Source organism: Heloderma suspectum, chromosome 4 (genome assembly GCF_057233095.1).
Source record: "Heloderma suspectum isolate Gila_16-S chromosome 4, 16-S_ref, whole genome shotgun sequence".
NCBI classification, from domain to species: domain Eukaryota; kingdom Metazoa; phylum Chordata; class Lepidosauria; order Squamata; family Helodermatidae; genus Heloderma; species Heloderma suspectum.
In genome coordinates this window covers 266,306,090-266,322,247 of record NC_139461.1, presented here as the reverse complement: position 1 = coordinate 266,322,247, position 16,158 = coordinate 266,306,090, and the positions used below count along the sequence as shown (strand labels likewise).

General features: G+C 39.2%; 1 protein-coding gene across 3 annotated transcripts in view; it reads right to left on the bottom strand.

The window, feature by feature from the left end:
- The window catches only part of IPO9 (importin 9), a 50,738-nt gene that overhangs the window by 5,292 nt on the left and 29,288 nt on the right, over positions 1-16,158 (bottom strand). For all 3 annotated transcript variants that reach the window (XM_084853740.1, XM_084853741.1, XM_084853739.1), the window contains 11 exons: positions 15,656-15,795; positions 14,794-14,953; positions 14,390-14,616; positions 12,731-12,879; positions 11,898-12,026; positions 10,583-10,858; positions 9,877-10,043; positions 5,912-6,045; positions 4,670-4,789; positions 3,562-3,666; positions 1,896-1,972 (listed from right to left, as the gene is read on the bottom strand). In XM_084853740.1, the coding sequence (XP_084709866.1) occupies positions 1,896-1,972; positions 3,562-3,666; positions 4,670-4,789; positions 5,912-6,045; positions 9,877-10,043; positions 10,583-10,858; positions 11,898-12,026; positions 12,731-12,879; positions 14,390-14,616; positions 14,794-14,953; positions 15,656-15,795 (1,684 nt within the window). The remainder of the gene's footprint in view (positions 1-1,895; positions 1,973-3,561; positions 3,667-4,669; positions 4,790-5,911; positions 6,046-9,876; positions 10,044-10,582; positions 10,859-11,897; positions 12,027-12,730; positions 12,880-14,389; positions 14,617-14,793; positions 14,954-15,655; positions 15,796-16,158) is intronic.

Here is a 16,158-nt window from a genome sequence, read left to right as displayed (position 1 = left end):
TTTGTGGAAAAGCAACTCATGAAGGAAAAGCCATGACAAATTCAGATGTCACGCTAAGCCACCCTGCAGCCACCCATGGTGATAACCCACCATGGCTTAGTGTGGGGCATGAACCAGCTCAATATGAGATACTTAAGACACTCAAATTAAGATATTAAGACCTTGCAGGAAAAATGGCCCCCATAATTCTGTATGATGGGATGCCAATGCACAAATATTGGCCTGGTTCACACATAATTACAACCCAGAGTATGGGTCTAGTATGGTTTGATTATGGGTTGTCACTGAATCGTGGGCTGTTATTATGTGCAAACCCTATGGGTTGTTAACCATGAACAACCTAGGAAGAGAACCCATGTTGCTGGGTTGTGAACTCTGGGTTATTTGTGGTTAACAACCCATAGTTAAACCATAGGGCAGGCTTCACAGATAACAACAACCCACAATTCAACAACAACCCATGCTCAGGGTTGCTGTTACATTTGAACCAGGTTAGTCAGAGGACTTCAGGCCTAGGATGCAGAAGTGAGCAAGCATGCAATGAGCATTAAATAATATTTTTTCCGGATTAACTTGAGTTTAAGATCCAAAGAGAAAGCTTTTACAGCTGATAGTGCAGCCTTCCACTGCTGTAGATGTATCTGAGAAGGGACTTCTTTCTCCATTGTTGGTTGTTAGTCCAATGCAGGCTTTAAACAATCCCAAGTAAATGCAGACAAACCTGCGTGCTTTCCCAGAGATCTCAACAGTTCAGAGAAACTGCAAGGCAACAGGGGAGAGCTGCTGCCCTAAAGCTTCTCGGCCAAATGAAGCTATGATGCTATGGTATAACTGGATATACTGCCATGCCGCCGTACTACGTCAACCATACTCTCTGTAATTCAGCAAGTCTTAAAGGAGACAGTGTGAGCAGCTGGGTTGAATCAGCATGGGCATATGGATGAAATTTCAATTTGGAAACTAGAGATTGCCAAGCTTTCCTGGCAGCTCAGATAACTGGAACAAACTTGCCAGGATCTTTATGATGTTTAGAATCTCCAAGATTCCAACGGAGGACCCATAGCAGACAATATTTCAAGCATGACTGCTCCCACTACCAGGTTTAGGTAATTAAACTTGCTTCAAGTTGGGCAGGCTGAACCCTGCCCTGCTGTAATAGGAGCTGCATCTGGCTAAGAGCAATGGTAGTATTTATTTTAAATATATAATACAGGTTTTTTAGAACTGCATTTTATCTCCCAAGATGAGTTTGATTTATGTGCAAGTTTATTCTAACTCTAATTTCAGTTTTAATCAATTTTATTAAGCTTCTCATAAATCAAACCTAGTAATGTAGATCTTTTGCTTTTAAGTTTTGTCTTCCAGAAATGTTTCTTGTATCTCCTGTCTGAACAGATGTCCACTGCTTACTTCAACAACTTTATGGGACGAAGTACAAGATACAAATTCCACATACAATGGTGTTTTTTTAAGGTCAATACAGTTTTGGAAGGAGGAAATACAAAAAAAGTGGAAACTTTTCCCAAACCAGCCATTTTTCTGCACAAAAACACTTCCTGCTACAGAATTTAAACAGCTTCACTCTTTAAAATTCCAGACACTTCCTGCTGCAGAATTTAAACAGCTTCACTCTTTAAAGAACAGAAGTGCACTACTGTTTGGTGACAAGGAGGAATATAGAATATTTTTCTGTCGGTGTCTTTCTCTATTGACCATCACGTAATCTATGTACTGAAAATATTCTTTGGACCTATCCATGCTGCTGCTAATTATTGCAACAAAACTTGAAAACATAGTTGCTATTGCAAGTGCATCTTTATACAGATGAGAATAATATTTTTTGGTATTATTCTAGACAGAGAAAGTTTTAAAAAAGACATAAGGAAACTGCATACCTGTAGGTCTATTTGATACAGAGGATCCTTCAGGGCATCTGGATCATCCTCATCATCATCTTCATAATAATCTTCATCTATAAAGCAAACCACATTCAAAGTGAAGCACAGGAAGCTACCGATGCAAAGTTAAAGAAAATTTTTTAAAAGCTGGTGCACAGTTAAAGAAATATATGGCCCAGGTGTCTTTTCTGATACCTTTTTTTTTGCATTGAAATGAACTGCCATCATGTTTATTTTGAGACTGAAGAGATGACTGAACAATGAAATAATGAAACAGACATTGATATATTTCTGTTTTTCTACCTGTCATATTTCCAAGCTGTACAGTGAAAATGTTTGGATTTTGTTTCTTCTGTTTATGTGTGTGTCCATTCACTATTTTACTGTGATAAATAGCTGTCTAAAATGGAGATAATAGTTGACTTCATCATGTCTACTACCTCAAAACTAAAGCTACATTTTCATTACTGAAATAGTTCCACTGAGTACAGAAAAACTAGTCTCAGGAACATAAGGGGGTTGCTTAAACAGGATTGCCTTTAAGGAATTTGTAGCAAAACCAAGGTAGCCTACTTTCTAGATACATAAATATTGAAGTGGAATTCTTTAAGGAAGTCCAGAGATGTTGATGAAGGAAGACCATGAACAGATGTTTTCCCAACTCCATTCTCCTATCCAATTTTCAAACTGTTCCTGAGGCATAGTTCTCACAAATAGTAGATGAGATGGCAAATTTGTGTCTACTGTATCATTTCAGACTGCAAATGAGGACTCGCATGATTGAATGCTCCATGCAAAACTAAAGATTCACACACACACATTTTATTATACAGTCACAGACCATTTGGAACAGAAAGTAATCCTCAAAATAAAATACTTAAGACCAACCCCCCAACAATTCAACAATTATTTAAAAATATTTAGAACTTAAATACAATAAACATAGTATATTAAAATGTCATCAGCCAATTGTTACATACGAGCCTGGAGAACCTTACGAATTTTAACAGCAGAAAATGAACATTTTGCAACCACCTCTGTTACATACTTATTATTATCAGCCAATAAGTAAATCAAATACCAGAGGATCTTCCAGGGAATTTATTTACAATAGGAGTAATAAAATTAAAGATTCCTATATGTAGAAAGCTGTAAGATCAAGGAGAAGAATTCAAGTTTCTCTCTGCCATGCTACTTTTCTACATATTGGAATCTTCTTTGCATGGAGGAGCATTCAATCACGACAGCCCTTATTTGCAGTCTGAAGTTGTATAACCCAGACACAGGTTTACCACCTCATTTTCTGTGCATTCCATAGAAAACTTCCCACTACCTTGTTTCAAAGGTTTTCGTGTGGCATGGGGAGGTAGAAAAACCTTCTGTTTCTCAGCATACAATATATTTTCTGGAACTTGTTTAGAACCATGATGCACATGGTAATTTTATCCCAACATCTGTAACAAAGGTAAGCTCTACCAGATCAATCATCTGCATTGTTTGGCTTTGATTCCAAAAGATTCCATTTTTCTTTACTTATCAACATCTACTCTGACATTGAGAATCCATCTCCTTGCCTAGCAGTTATATGGAAAATATTTTGCCTAAGACTTAGGTTCCCACTTGCCTAAAATAATCCTCACAGGTTTAAAACTGCTTCACTCACCATACTTGTTTGTGGCAAGAATATCTGACAACAGCTGTCCTGTCAACCCTTCCTCCTCTTCTTCCTCCTCTTCTTCTTGATCTTCCCACATATCACTGGATTCCTCTGTTAATTGACAGAAGTGGTTATTCCATGAGGACTTTGATTTTTTGGTTTGTTTTTGCTGTAATGGTTACCACCCAGACACCAATTTTTAATAGGGAACCATATTGCCAAATTTGAAATTTTCAGAGCTATAGATTTCCAAGCAAGCAGCATAGTTCCAAGAGAGCTGCAATTCTTGAGAAAAAAACGAATAAAATAATCTTACATTTGACAAGGAATACTTAAATGCATGCTTATACCCCAATACTAAGCACATATAACTAGAAATGAATACCATTGAGATTTCTTATTGTATTTACTGCCAAGTAATTTTTTTTTAGTATCAGGGCAGTAGTTTGCATACTTCTGAGTGAAAACAATGAATCTGTAGAGTATTTTTGGTCACTGGTTGAGGAAAATGACATAGAACATTAGGGGCATCAAAGGCAGATTTGGGGTGTATAAAGGGGGAAGAGCTCTCATTGTGAAAAAGAAGTCCTGCTCCCTGAATACTTGAATTCTTGTCTTGTTTAGAGCCTAGCCAAAATCATTCACATGCTGCTAACCTTTTAAATGCCCATTTTAAAAAATATTAACCCACCAAATTCTGTGCTAGAAATTAAAATTGTACTGTTTTCACAAAAATCATAACCAATAGTTCATATATATTTTTAGATTATTGAACCCATGCAGTGCTGTGGTCATAGCTGAAGTTTTGTTCTATAGAAGCAATGGTTGTATATTTATATATTTTATTACATTTATATTCCACCATTTTCTCCAATGAGCTCAAGGTGGTGTACATGGTTTGTGTGGGTCTCCCCCAACAATTCTGTCATCACAACCACCTTGTGAGATAGGTTGGGCTGAAAGGCAGTGACTAGCTCAAGCATGAGATTCATGGATGAGTGGGAATTTGAACACAGATCTTCCCAGACCTAATCTGACAGCTTAACCACTACTTATGCTGGCTGGCACTAAAGGCAAGCACCACAAAAAGTGAGAAGTTACACCAACATAGTACCTTGGCTCCATTCTGCAGCAGTTTGTCGAGAAGCATTTGCTTCCATTGCATTAGAAAGTTCATTTATTATCAGCTTTAAGATTTTAACTAACAAAGGAATGTTTGTCCAGCGTTCAGGATCTGAGGGCAGAGAAAAAGTATATATGTATTTATATTTGTATTAAGAACTCTCAAGAAATGCAATGCAATTAAGTATACTCTCACAACTGATTGAAGAGGCATTCCAAAGCATCAGTCACAGAAATTAGCATTAGTCCACTCCTCTCATCACTAAACATGCACCATGATCCCTTTATCATGAGTACAGAAAACATGGTTAAAGTGTAGAGCATGTTGAGCTGTGATATTTGCAGCAGCTGGACAACTGGATGGCTATGTGCAGATCCTTTTTATACTAATCATCATTATATCCTTTTTGTTTACTTCATTTCACCAAGCATTACCAATGCTAGTCCTGTCTTTAGCACTCACCTCGTTGCCACTGGCAACCAGGAATTTCACACAGGTGAGTGCACAGAATTCCCACCAGGCAAGTGATCAGGCTAGGACAGAGCACTCTGCTTCAACAGCCTGATTGGCTGGGGAAGTGAACTCATTTCCTCCATACCAAGTACAGAAGCTGACTGGGCTGCTGAATCAGGGACAGAGCACTTTGTTTCACCAGTCCAATCAGCTTCTATGCGGGTACCTCATGAGCTTTTTTCAGCCACACCCAAATCATTTGCCCAGAGTACTTCTGGACTCCACATGGCAGCACTCCTGTAAATGTTAAAGGGAAAAAAGAAAAAGGACCTCCTTCCTGTGCTGCTGTCTGGTAAAGTGGGGGGAGGGGGGAGCAACTAGGGCAGTGGAGGAGGAAGAGTGCTTCTAGCCTGCATTTTTTAATAGCCTGCTTTTTATTCATAACAGGGGCCCCTACTATGAGTAAAATGCAGACATGTTAATATTTTTTCAGGCTAGGAACGTTTGGGGAATTAGTACCGAGCTGTCCAAAACATTGAAGCATTATTAGAAGTATTGTTAACTGTAAGATTTTCATTATACTGTACATTAATTTGAAGACCAGAAAGGTATCCAGTCATGTGTATTGTAACCAAAACTTTTATTTCTCTGCCAGTGGCACATTAAGTCTCACTAGTTTAATGGGACTTGTACACATACATTAGTGCCAAACTTATAAAGCTCTTTTTAGGACTCTTCCATCTGGCTGATTCAGTCTTGAGAGAGTATACTGAAACTCACTTTTGGCTGCTTTTGATCGTGTGCGAATTCCTTCTTCCATGTTAAATATTTCTTCTCCTTTTACCCGAATATCCTGGAGTCGCTTGTCATCTGTGTTGATACCATACTGGAGGAGTTTACACAGGGCTACAGAGCTGAAATTTTTGAAAAGAATGTACTTGAAGATCATCTTCATACTTACAGTTATTCTATTTACAAGACTTACTTACAGAAGCGTATGTGCAGAACTTGACCCAACAGCATCCATTAGGTTAGGACGGGGGTACAGAACCCTTAGTTTGCTGGGCTCCCCAATACAGCACATGGACCCTCCTGGGGTTCCTTCCAAGCCCCACCCCCTGAAGGAATTTCCACTGTTATCAGAGGTAACAGGGGGTATTCCTCTTCACACCACTCTCCTTCCCTTTGGAAGACGGAGGGACGCATAGGTGATGCAGGCAGCAGAGGACTTGGCCAACACCAGCAAGGGCAGCCACTCCTCCCAGAAAAAGGCACCACATGAAGCCAGGAGGACTCTGCTAGCATCAGGAAGAACAGCTGTTCTTCCCAGGGGCGCTGGGCACTGCATGAAGCCAGGTACTCTGCCAGTGCTGGGAGGAGCAGCTTGTTCTCCCAGCGCCGGTTGAGTCCCTTTCTTCATGGTGGAAGAGGTGTGGAACTCTATGCCTCTTCTAGCATGGAGAAAAGCTAAGAGAAAAGGCTAAGCCACAGTGATCGTGCAAACTGGGTCAGTATCTTTAATCGCTTATCAAAGTAGCCATCACTACATTTTGTGGTAGCGAATTCCATAGTTTAAATATGTGCTGTGTGAAGTAGTACTTCCTTTTATCTACCCTGAATCACCTATCACTCAGCTTCATGGGATAACCAACCCCCATGTTCTAGTATTATGAAAGAGAGAGAAAAACTTCCATACTGTGCATAATTTTGTAGACCTCTATCATGTCTCCCCTCACTTGCCTGTTGTCTAAGACACTGTAACCTTTCCTCATAGGTGAGTTCCAGCCCCCTGATCATTTTGGTTGCCCATTTCTGTACTGTTTCCAATTCTACAATATCCTTTATGAGATGTGGTGATCAGAACTGTACACAGTATTCCAAGTGTGGTTGCACCATAGATTTGTATAAGGGCAGTATGATATCGGCAGTTTTATTTTCAACTCCTTTTCTAATTATGTCCAAAATGGAATTTGCTTTTTCACAACAGCCACACCCTGGGTTGACATTCTCAGTGAGCTATCCAGCACAACACCAAGATTTCTTTCTTGGTCAGTAACCACCAGTTCAGATTCCATCAGTGTAGATGTGAAGTTGAGATTTTTTGCCTGTAACCCTTCTTGTTTGGATCTTCCCTCCATCTGAGCTGTGAGAACCACTTCCCAACTGGACTTAAGTCTGTTTCCTCAAAACCTGAAACTTTTGTCTGTTGAACTGTGAATCAGTAGGAACCTGTCATGGAAAGTATTGCTTCACTTTTCATAGACCTTGAATTCTTGTTTGCTACAGATTGTATATCTTTGTCTTCAATAGCCCAGAGTGACTGCTGGCTTGGACTGATCGTGACTTGTGGATTTTTCTATACATTGACCTATGTAGCACAGAGATATCAAAGTAGAAGCTATAGTCATTGAAATCTCTGTGTGTATCGGTGTGTATAGGTTTACTTCAGACTTACTCCTGAACCTATGTTTTGACTCTTGGATTTGATAGGCGATGTAGCAAAGAGGTACCAATGAAGATTTCACAGTTACACTAAATCTCTGCATGTGCAGATTTACTTGGGTCTTTTTCTAGAACCCTTGTCTTTGATTGCCTGATATAGATTACACCAAAAATCATTCAAGCCCCTTGTGCTATATTCTGAACCACAGAGATTGCAATGGAGAAACAAAGTTATATTTATCCCTAACGGTTATAGTTATTAACTTTTGATTGTTCTTTTAACTAAGTATTGAGCCTATAGATAATTACCATCATCTATATGATTTCTAGAGAGTTACAGCCATTAAGCTTTTGTGGTAAGAGCTAGGAAGCTCATCTACGTGACCTGATTTTGCTACCAATAAAAGTCGTGTTAGCTTGCCAGAATTTATTTGTGCCAAAAGTTAAGCACAGGACACACTGTAAATTTTCCATCAACATTAGGTAAGGGCTCAGGTTTTGGTTACCTGATAGATCTAAATAATTCTGGGGTGTGGTGTCATAGACAAGTGATCAAATACAACTGGGAAATGAAGGACAATAGGCTCTCCAATTAGGGCAGGTATATCCAAACACTCAACATTTATGGGATTTGCCCCCTTCCCCAATGGTAACTTTGGAAATTTTCTAGTTTGTTTCATGGTTTTATTTCTTTATTCTTGTTTTGGATTTAAGTTGGATGTCACCAGTTCAAGCCACTGTAGAACTTATATTTATGAAGAGCAGTATACAAATGCTCTAAATAAAACATTTTGGGCTGCAATCCTATACACACTTATCTAGAAGACCAACTGAACTCAATGCAGTTTACTCTAAGCAGACATGTATAGGATTGCACAGTACATTTTTTGCTTTAGAGGGTGCCTACAAGTTCAGACTGCAACAGCAACCAAGAGCTATTTCCATCAATTCTGATCTAGAGAAAAAGGGAAAGAACCATACAGGAAGGGGCACAGCTCAGTAGTGGAGCACATGCCTTGCATGCAAAAAGTTCCCAGGTTCAATCCCCAACATCTCTACGCAGGGCTGAGAAAGATTCCTATCTGAAACTCTGGGGAGCCGTTGCTAGTCAGTGTACACAATATACTAATAGTATAAGACAGCTTCCTATGTTTCTACCCTTTTTTGAGACCTGGATCTCACAACCTTTGTGCTTTTGTAACCTTAAGGATATCAAAGTTAGGTGAATTAGAACTGAAAAACTATTTGTGCAGAAAAAGCTTACGGAAGTCAGGGCTCTTGACAATAAGGCAAGGAGTACTTGTACAGGTGTACAATCTGTATCTAATGATTTCATTACAGGACTTTTTCCTCGAGGTGTTTTTAATTCTCTGTAACTCTTAACACAATGGTAATTCTGCCAGCTTTCACCAAACCTCAAGAATTAAGCCTTAAACAAGAAGACCACAAGGCAGCAGATATCAAAGGTCTTAACCAATATGTCTAACTGTTAAGCTTCAGCCCCTCTCAAAATAGCCTTGGTATTACAATGGCTTTTACACCACTGTTCAGCAATTGGTTTTCTCACTTTGGGTTATCAGGCAAAAAGATGGTGGACCAGTTCTCAAATCCCCACACCCCACAGTGATCTGCCAGCAAGTTATGTTGCCACAGATGTCACTTTCCTGATGCTTCTTTTGCCTCAAGGTTGGCAATTGGGCTGGGGCCAATTTTCAACTGCGGCCTGGATTTGCCCATGGGTTGACACTTAATAGCCAACAGCAAACAGAATGAGAAAACAACACTGGTAGACCTAGTTCAAACTCACTGGAAAAGACCCTGATGTTGGGAAAGACTGAAGGCAAAAGGAGAAGGGGACGGCAGAGGATGAGTTGGCTAGATAGCATCACTGATGCAATGAATATGAACTTGAGCACACTCCGGGAGAGAGCAGAGGACAGGAAGGCCTGGCATGCTATGGTCCATGGGGTCACGAAGAGTCGGACACGACTTAACGACTGAACAACAACAAGACCTAGTTCAAACAATTACCTAAGCCATGTTTCAGATTATCGCGAACGAGCTTGCACAAGCCTAGGCCTCATGCACTCCCCCTCCCACTGTGAGAGGAAGCTTATGCAAACCACAGTTTTCTGTTACATGCAAACTTAAAAGAACGGTGGTTTGTCTTCCAAAAACAGCTCATTAAAACAAAATCAGGATCAAATCATTTTCGCTATAGTGACACAGAAATCTTTTTAAAATGAAAGGAATGAGCATGCTCTGGTCTTTAAGGCACACACTGTGATAATGGAATACCTTACCTGACCTTGCCTTCATATTGTCCATAGAACAAGTGTTGTCGACTCATCCACTCTGACATTACAAACTCCAGAGCAGGTTTGCCTGTTGGCCCAGGTAGACTGCAAAGGAATTCTAGTAGTGGTTCCAGCTGAGAATGAACCAGGTGAGCAAATACCATGATCAAAGACTGCAATAGACACAAAGTAATGGAGATATTTTTATGTTTGTATTTCTGGAATTTCAGTGGCTTTGCCAAAGCTTAAAATTCAACTTAACATGCTATAAAACTGTTAATAAAAATTTTAAGTGCAGGATCAGTCACTGAACTTCACACATAAAAAAGCCAAAGGGTAAGTTATAAAGCACCTTATTTTCATTTACTCCACCATTATTGTTCTAGAAAATCACATCCTAGCTAGACAACTAAGAATGCTAGCTACCTTACATGGTGCTTCTCCATAATAATTTTAGCGAGTTCTAGTACAGAGGCAATGGATAAACAAACTTTTGAACTTGATCCAGAAAGCACACAGTCACTAACACCCAGAATACCTTCTTGCTTGGCATTAGTGAATACAACCATCACCAAACTGACTTTGCTTTGAGACAATATCTAGTGCCAGTTTCATGTATAACATTATACTTAAATACATGAAATGATACGGGTCAGGCTTCTCATTTTAGTAACTTATCATGAAGAATTCCTCTAGTTTCCAGCCTCCTTACCTGCATTACAGTGAGTGTTTCCGCTTGTTGCATTTTACTAAGAATTGCTCTCAGAATCTGGTCCAAATTCTCTCCCAATTCACTTCCTGCTTTGGAAATCAATGTGGAAACTAATCTGCCTACAAAGGCAGCTGTAAATTCTGAGGTGCGTGGGTCTAGAAGCTGGCTCACCACCTGCATCACATACCAGAGTCCAGTGTGGCCCTGCTCATCGTGCCACTGTGCAATTTGTTCCAGAGCTACTGAGATGTATGCACGCAGACACTCACCACCATTCTGAATGAACAATAAAACATATAATCAGAACTCACCTTTTCACCTTACTAAGAGTTCAGTCGTTCAACAAAATGCATTATAAGCATAAAAGAAGAAAAAGGTGGGATTGTACGAGTAAGCCAAATAAGCTGCAGAAGTTATTTCCATGTGACCTTGCTCCCTTCTTTTTTCACCAAGTCCCCAGTACAGGGCTAGAGGACAAGCACGAGTGTTACCATGATTTTTTTTTGACACACATTGCACTTGGGGAGCATTTGTTATGATGAAGTTTTGAACTCATGTTTTCAACATCCAGAGAATGGCCTGAAGACAAATGCTGCAGCTTTGGCCCTGTATGCTGCTGGATGGGAGAGAAAACCTGGAGCCATATGCAAGTGGCTCTGAAGTTATAAACATGATCAATAGCCACCCAGATGCTAAGGATTCAACTCTGGAAATTTAACAAAGTAAACACTGAGCTACCCTGAAATGCAAGCATGGTAGTATCAGTTCCAACACAAAGAAACACAGACATGATTGAAAGGCTTTCACAACAAATTAATTTAAATACTGAAGTATGCTTTTTGAACTATTATTTTGGATGTGAATGGAAACTACCTTTCCCTGGAAATCAAGGTCAGTGAAGTTTGCCCAATGTATAGCCATGTTCTTTTCAGACCTAACAAGCACACAACCTCTACCCAGATAGTCTTCCTTGGCTATATTTCACCTTTTGGGGGACCTCTTTAATCCATTCAGTCACATACTGCAGCAAACAAAATCATCAGAAGAGACAGAAAGAGAAGCAGGTAGTGCTTGCTAGTTCTAGTACTACTGGGGATTAAGCAAGATAAATTTCAACTGTGAGAGGTGCATCTCACACCTGAAATTGTATTAATAAAAGTAAGGGATACCTGGGTTTTCAATAATGGTGTCAGTTGCCATTTCTAGTCCACAAATCCAAACATGCTATTCAGTATGAAGTGGCTGCCTTGAACACAGAAGATTATGGACAACATATGACCTAACCAACCTTCCCTCTTCCCCCCAAAAATATTACCTGCATGGTAGCATGGTCATCTGTGTGCAGGCTACACTGAGCCACAGCAGGAAAAGCTTGGCAGATTAAGAGCTCCGAAAGGGGAGGTTTAGTATTTCTCACAACTGTTGTTAATATATCTATTGAAGTCTGAAAAAGATAAAAGTGAACAAAAGAGACTAGTTGTGAAATAAGGAGGCACAGAACAATGACAGGATGAATTCATCCTACACTTATTAAATGTGGAAAGAGTAAGAGGTTTTATTTCCTCTTTGGAAGCAGATTGTTACTGGGTTAAAGAGGTTAACAGCATTCAAACACCTGAATGTTTCATATTTTTCAGTGAACAAAACCCAGTTCACTTATGAGAGACAGATCAGTTTGCAGGAATAAATTTTGTCATCCTCAAAATACTAATGCAAGATTCTTCAAGATGGTCACTTCAACAATAGTAAGAAAAGTGGTAATTTTAGTGTTGGTGGGTTAGATCCATTGGAATCAATGGGACAAGTTAGTCATGACAAGTCCAATCGACTTCAACAAGAGCCAAGTTCAACTAACTTAATCTGGCTCTAATCCTTGTGAATATGCCTCTCAATCTGGAAGCAAACTCTGATAAATAACAGGTTGAAGGTTCAATTTTAGTCAGGGAATAGTTATTGAAATAAGATCATGAAACTTAAAAGAGAAGGACTAGGTGTGTGCGCTTTTCTCAAAACACATATTCCATACTCTCCCATGATAATTTAATGTATTTTTCAGCAGTATCTTAGGCATAAATGCTTCTGCTTTTTTACAAACACTGGAGGCTATGTAGAGGATGTCCTATTTTGGGAAGGTGACTTCATACTTACTGCACAAAGCCCTGCTGGAATCTTATCAGCAGGAGCCTGCATGATACTGACAAGAGTTGGGATTAATCTCATTTGCATTGCATCTTGACAGGCTTCTATTTGTGCTAATTCCTTAAAGATATCTTGGGCAAGAGAGGCAACTACAGGATCTAAGGCAAGAAAAACACCAATAACTACTGAGAAATATCTAGATAAAATAACACTGTTACAATATGAAAATGCAATATATTTGATTGAAATGTTGCTAAAGTGAAGAGAATGCTCTTCTAGGATATCTGGCAGAGTCTTCCTTTCTGCTTAAGGACGGCACAGTTTATTTCAAATTATTAAATGCCATAAAGGGAAGACACAGCTCCAACAGGTGATCCTCCTGCTTCAGGTGTTGCTTGTGGGGAGAAAATACACTCATTCTAAGAACCTCAAAACTCCTGAACTATACTTTAACAGGATTCTTCCATGCCCCTTGTGCAGCCAGAATAGACTCCCCCCCCCCAACAGTTTTCTTATAGTGCGACCCTGTGGATGTTTAGACAGGAAAAAGTCATACAACTCACGGCATTCCTTTTCCATAGAATGGGAATGCTAGGAGTTGTAGGATTTTTTTCTGTCTAAACATGCATAGGATTGCACCTTTAATGCATTAGACTAACTGAATTGCCCTCATGTCATAATATTTAATTAACAGTTAAGAATAAAGACTAAATGATAGAAAAAGTATGTTTATATTCAGGATTTGTCTTTAGTGTGATCTACAGCAACACATAAGCCCGGCTGCAGAAAACCACAAGGCATTAACAAAACTAAATTATATCTAATCCTTTGCAATACCCAGAGATAAGTACAACTTTAACTAAGAAATGCTAGTGAAGGTTGGCATCCAATTATATATAAAAATAACATTTGTTCCTTGCTAACTAGCTGATAGTCGTTATTTAAACACAAAAGGTGGAAGAGGTGCTACCAGAATTAGGTATGAAAAATGCATAGATTTCAACAATCAACACCTCAAAATCTCTGATGTATATTCAGAGACTGAGAAAACAGGCTTAAAGTCATTTACAGATTTGTTATGCTCATCCCAAAGCAATATTACAGCTATACATTTCATGCTGGATTTTACCGACCAAGATGAGCTGCAATGTTATCTTTCACAATCAGACACTGGCTGGGATCAGACAACATAATAACCTACACTCAAGGGTTGAGTATGGGTTGTTGGTGAACCGTGGGTTGTTGTTGAAATGTAGGTTATCGTGTTGCCTGAACCCAGCTGTGCTAACAAGCCATGGTTTGTTAACCACAAACAACCCATGAAAAGAACCCATGGTTTATTGTTGGGTTGCGAACTGTAGGTTGTTCGTGCTTCACAAACCATTTCTTGTTAGCACAGCTGGGTTGAGATAACATAACCCACATTTTAACAACAACCTATGGTTCAATGACAACCCACATTCAACTCATACTGACCCCTTGAGTGTAGGTTATCATGTTGTCTTGGCCCAGTCACTGAAAAAATCAACACCTGCATAATTCTCTAATTGAACACAGTATCTTCCTCTTAAGAAAAACAAATTAATTTTTACTGTGTTCGTTGAACACCAATTTTAGAAGGTATTTATATCCATATAATTATCATCAAGAGCTTGTCTAGGAACATACCATTACTATATTTGAGAAAGATTGCAATGGTGAAGGGACAGATCTTGTTCTCTACACTTGCTGTAAAGGCTGGATCTACTGTGCAGACAATGCAAAGCGTTTCCATGACAAGATTGAGGACCTCTGAACTAAATTGAGCTGCTAAGTGTATTAGTCCATCAAGGATACTGGGAAGGAAAGGCTGTAAAACATGGGTGCTTTCAGAGATCTTCAGTTGGTCACAGTAGCTAGAAGAAAAATCCAGAAAACATCAACAAAATCAGTGATAAAGTAACAGTGTGCACTCTCTCTCAAGTACAGGTTCAGTACTTCATCTATCATAATGAGAAATTCTGAATTTTAAACCTTTTCTCATATTAGCCTACAAATCTACTAAAATGTGTTTTATCTCCTGATCTACATACCCCCAAATAGCCCTTACTGCAGAAATTCGCACAGAAGGGGGTTGGGTTTCATGGAGACCACTGACTGTGGCTTGTAGGAACTGCTGGATGAGCTCTGGAGACATTGCAACTGTGAAGCGACTGGCTGCCCAAAGAGCACGACCAAGCAGAAAAGGAGACACTGAAAGAAAAAAGTGTTAGTGTTATTGCTACTGCATTCCTCCTTCAGAAGTATAATTAAATAGCGGGGTCCTGTATATTATTGAGAAGAGGTACAGGGATACAGTGAACAAATAAGACACCTAATTATTAATGCTTAGACTGCACACATGGAAGTATCCAAGGCAGGTAAAACAAAGCAGTTACTGAGTGTACCTGAGCATCTCTTCTTTCTGTGCACAATGTGCAGGGGCTGGGATGAAGTGTCATTGTGGTGCAAGATAGCAAGGTATCCAAAGTCTTTGGGAGCATGTATGCACCCCGCCTTTCCCCTTGATTGGGGGGGGGGGAGAACAGAAGAGATGTACAATGCTTCCAAAGCTATGAGTTTTGAAAGACTAACAACAGTTACCATTTGCAAGGCATCAGGAGAGGCAGAAGCCACTGCCTCTCCTGCTTTGAAGCTCTTACTAATTGCCGTAATTTTAAATAGACTTTAAGACCAGTGATTTATGAATTAATCTCATTCTGCATGAGATTAATTCATTCTGCAAATGGAAAGGCAAAAGAATTCATATCTACAGAACCTTTCTCATATATTCTGTGCATAACAGCATGCTGTCCCAAATAATTAATTTCCCCAATCACAAAAATGTCGGAAGGCTCTTGAATTTCTGTTCTTTATTTTCTAGGCATCAAATCAGTAAATCAAGTGATGAAATACCTGACAGGTTGAGGTCTGCTAAAACAACATTTGTTAGAAATCCATGCATGTCAAAGTGTATTCTGCCATTCTTCACACTGTCTGTGATAAGAGATTTGACTGAACCTAAAGCCAGCATGCACGCTTCATGTATCTTCCACCTGCAATAAATAAATGACTTGGGTTTTCCAATATTCATTTTTCTAATTTACTTCTAGAGAAATCATAAAAGTAGTTTTGTTACTATTAATAACATAAAAAGTACATATTTCTAAAGATATATTGGTAAACATGGCCTATCGTATACTTCAAATGAAAATGGGAGAGAACTGAGATGCAATTTGCTACAGATATAGTTTAGCAGGTGCAGATTTGATTCACCTGAGGTGGTAACTGAAAAAAATCCAGGCATATTGGACTGGTGTAAACAGTATTTTAAATGAGATTAGTCTTTAGTATTAATGTTAGCATATTAGCATTACCCTTTCCCAGTGATGGCTTTATAGAGCAATCTCATGGCTCCT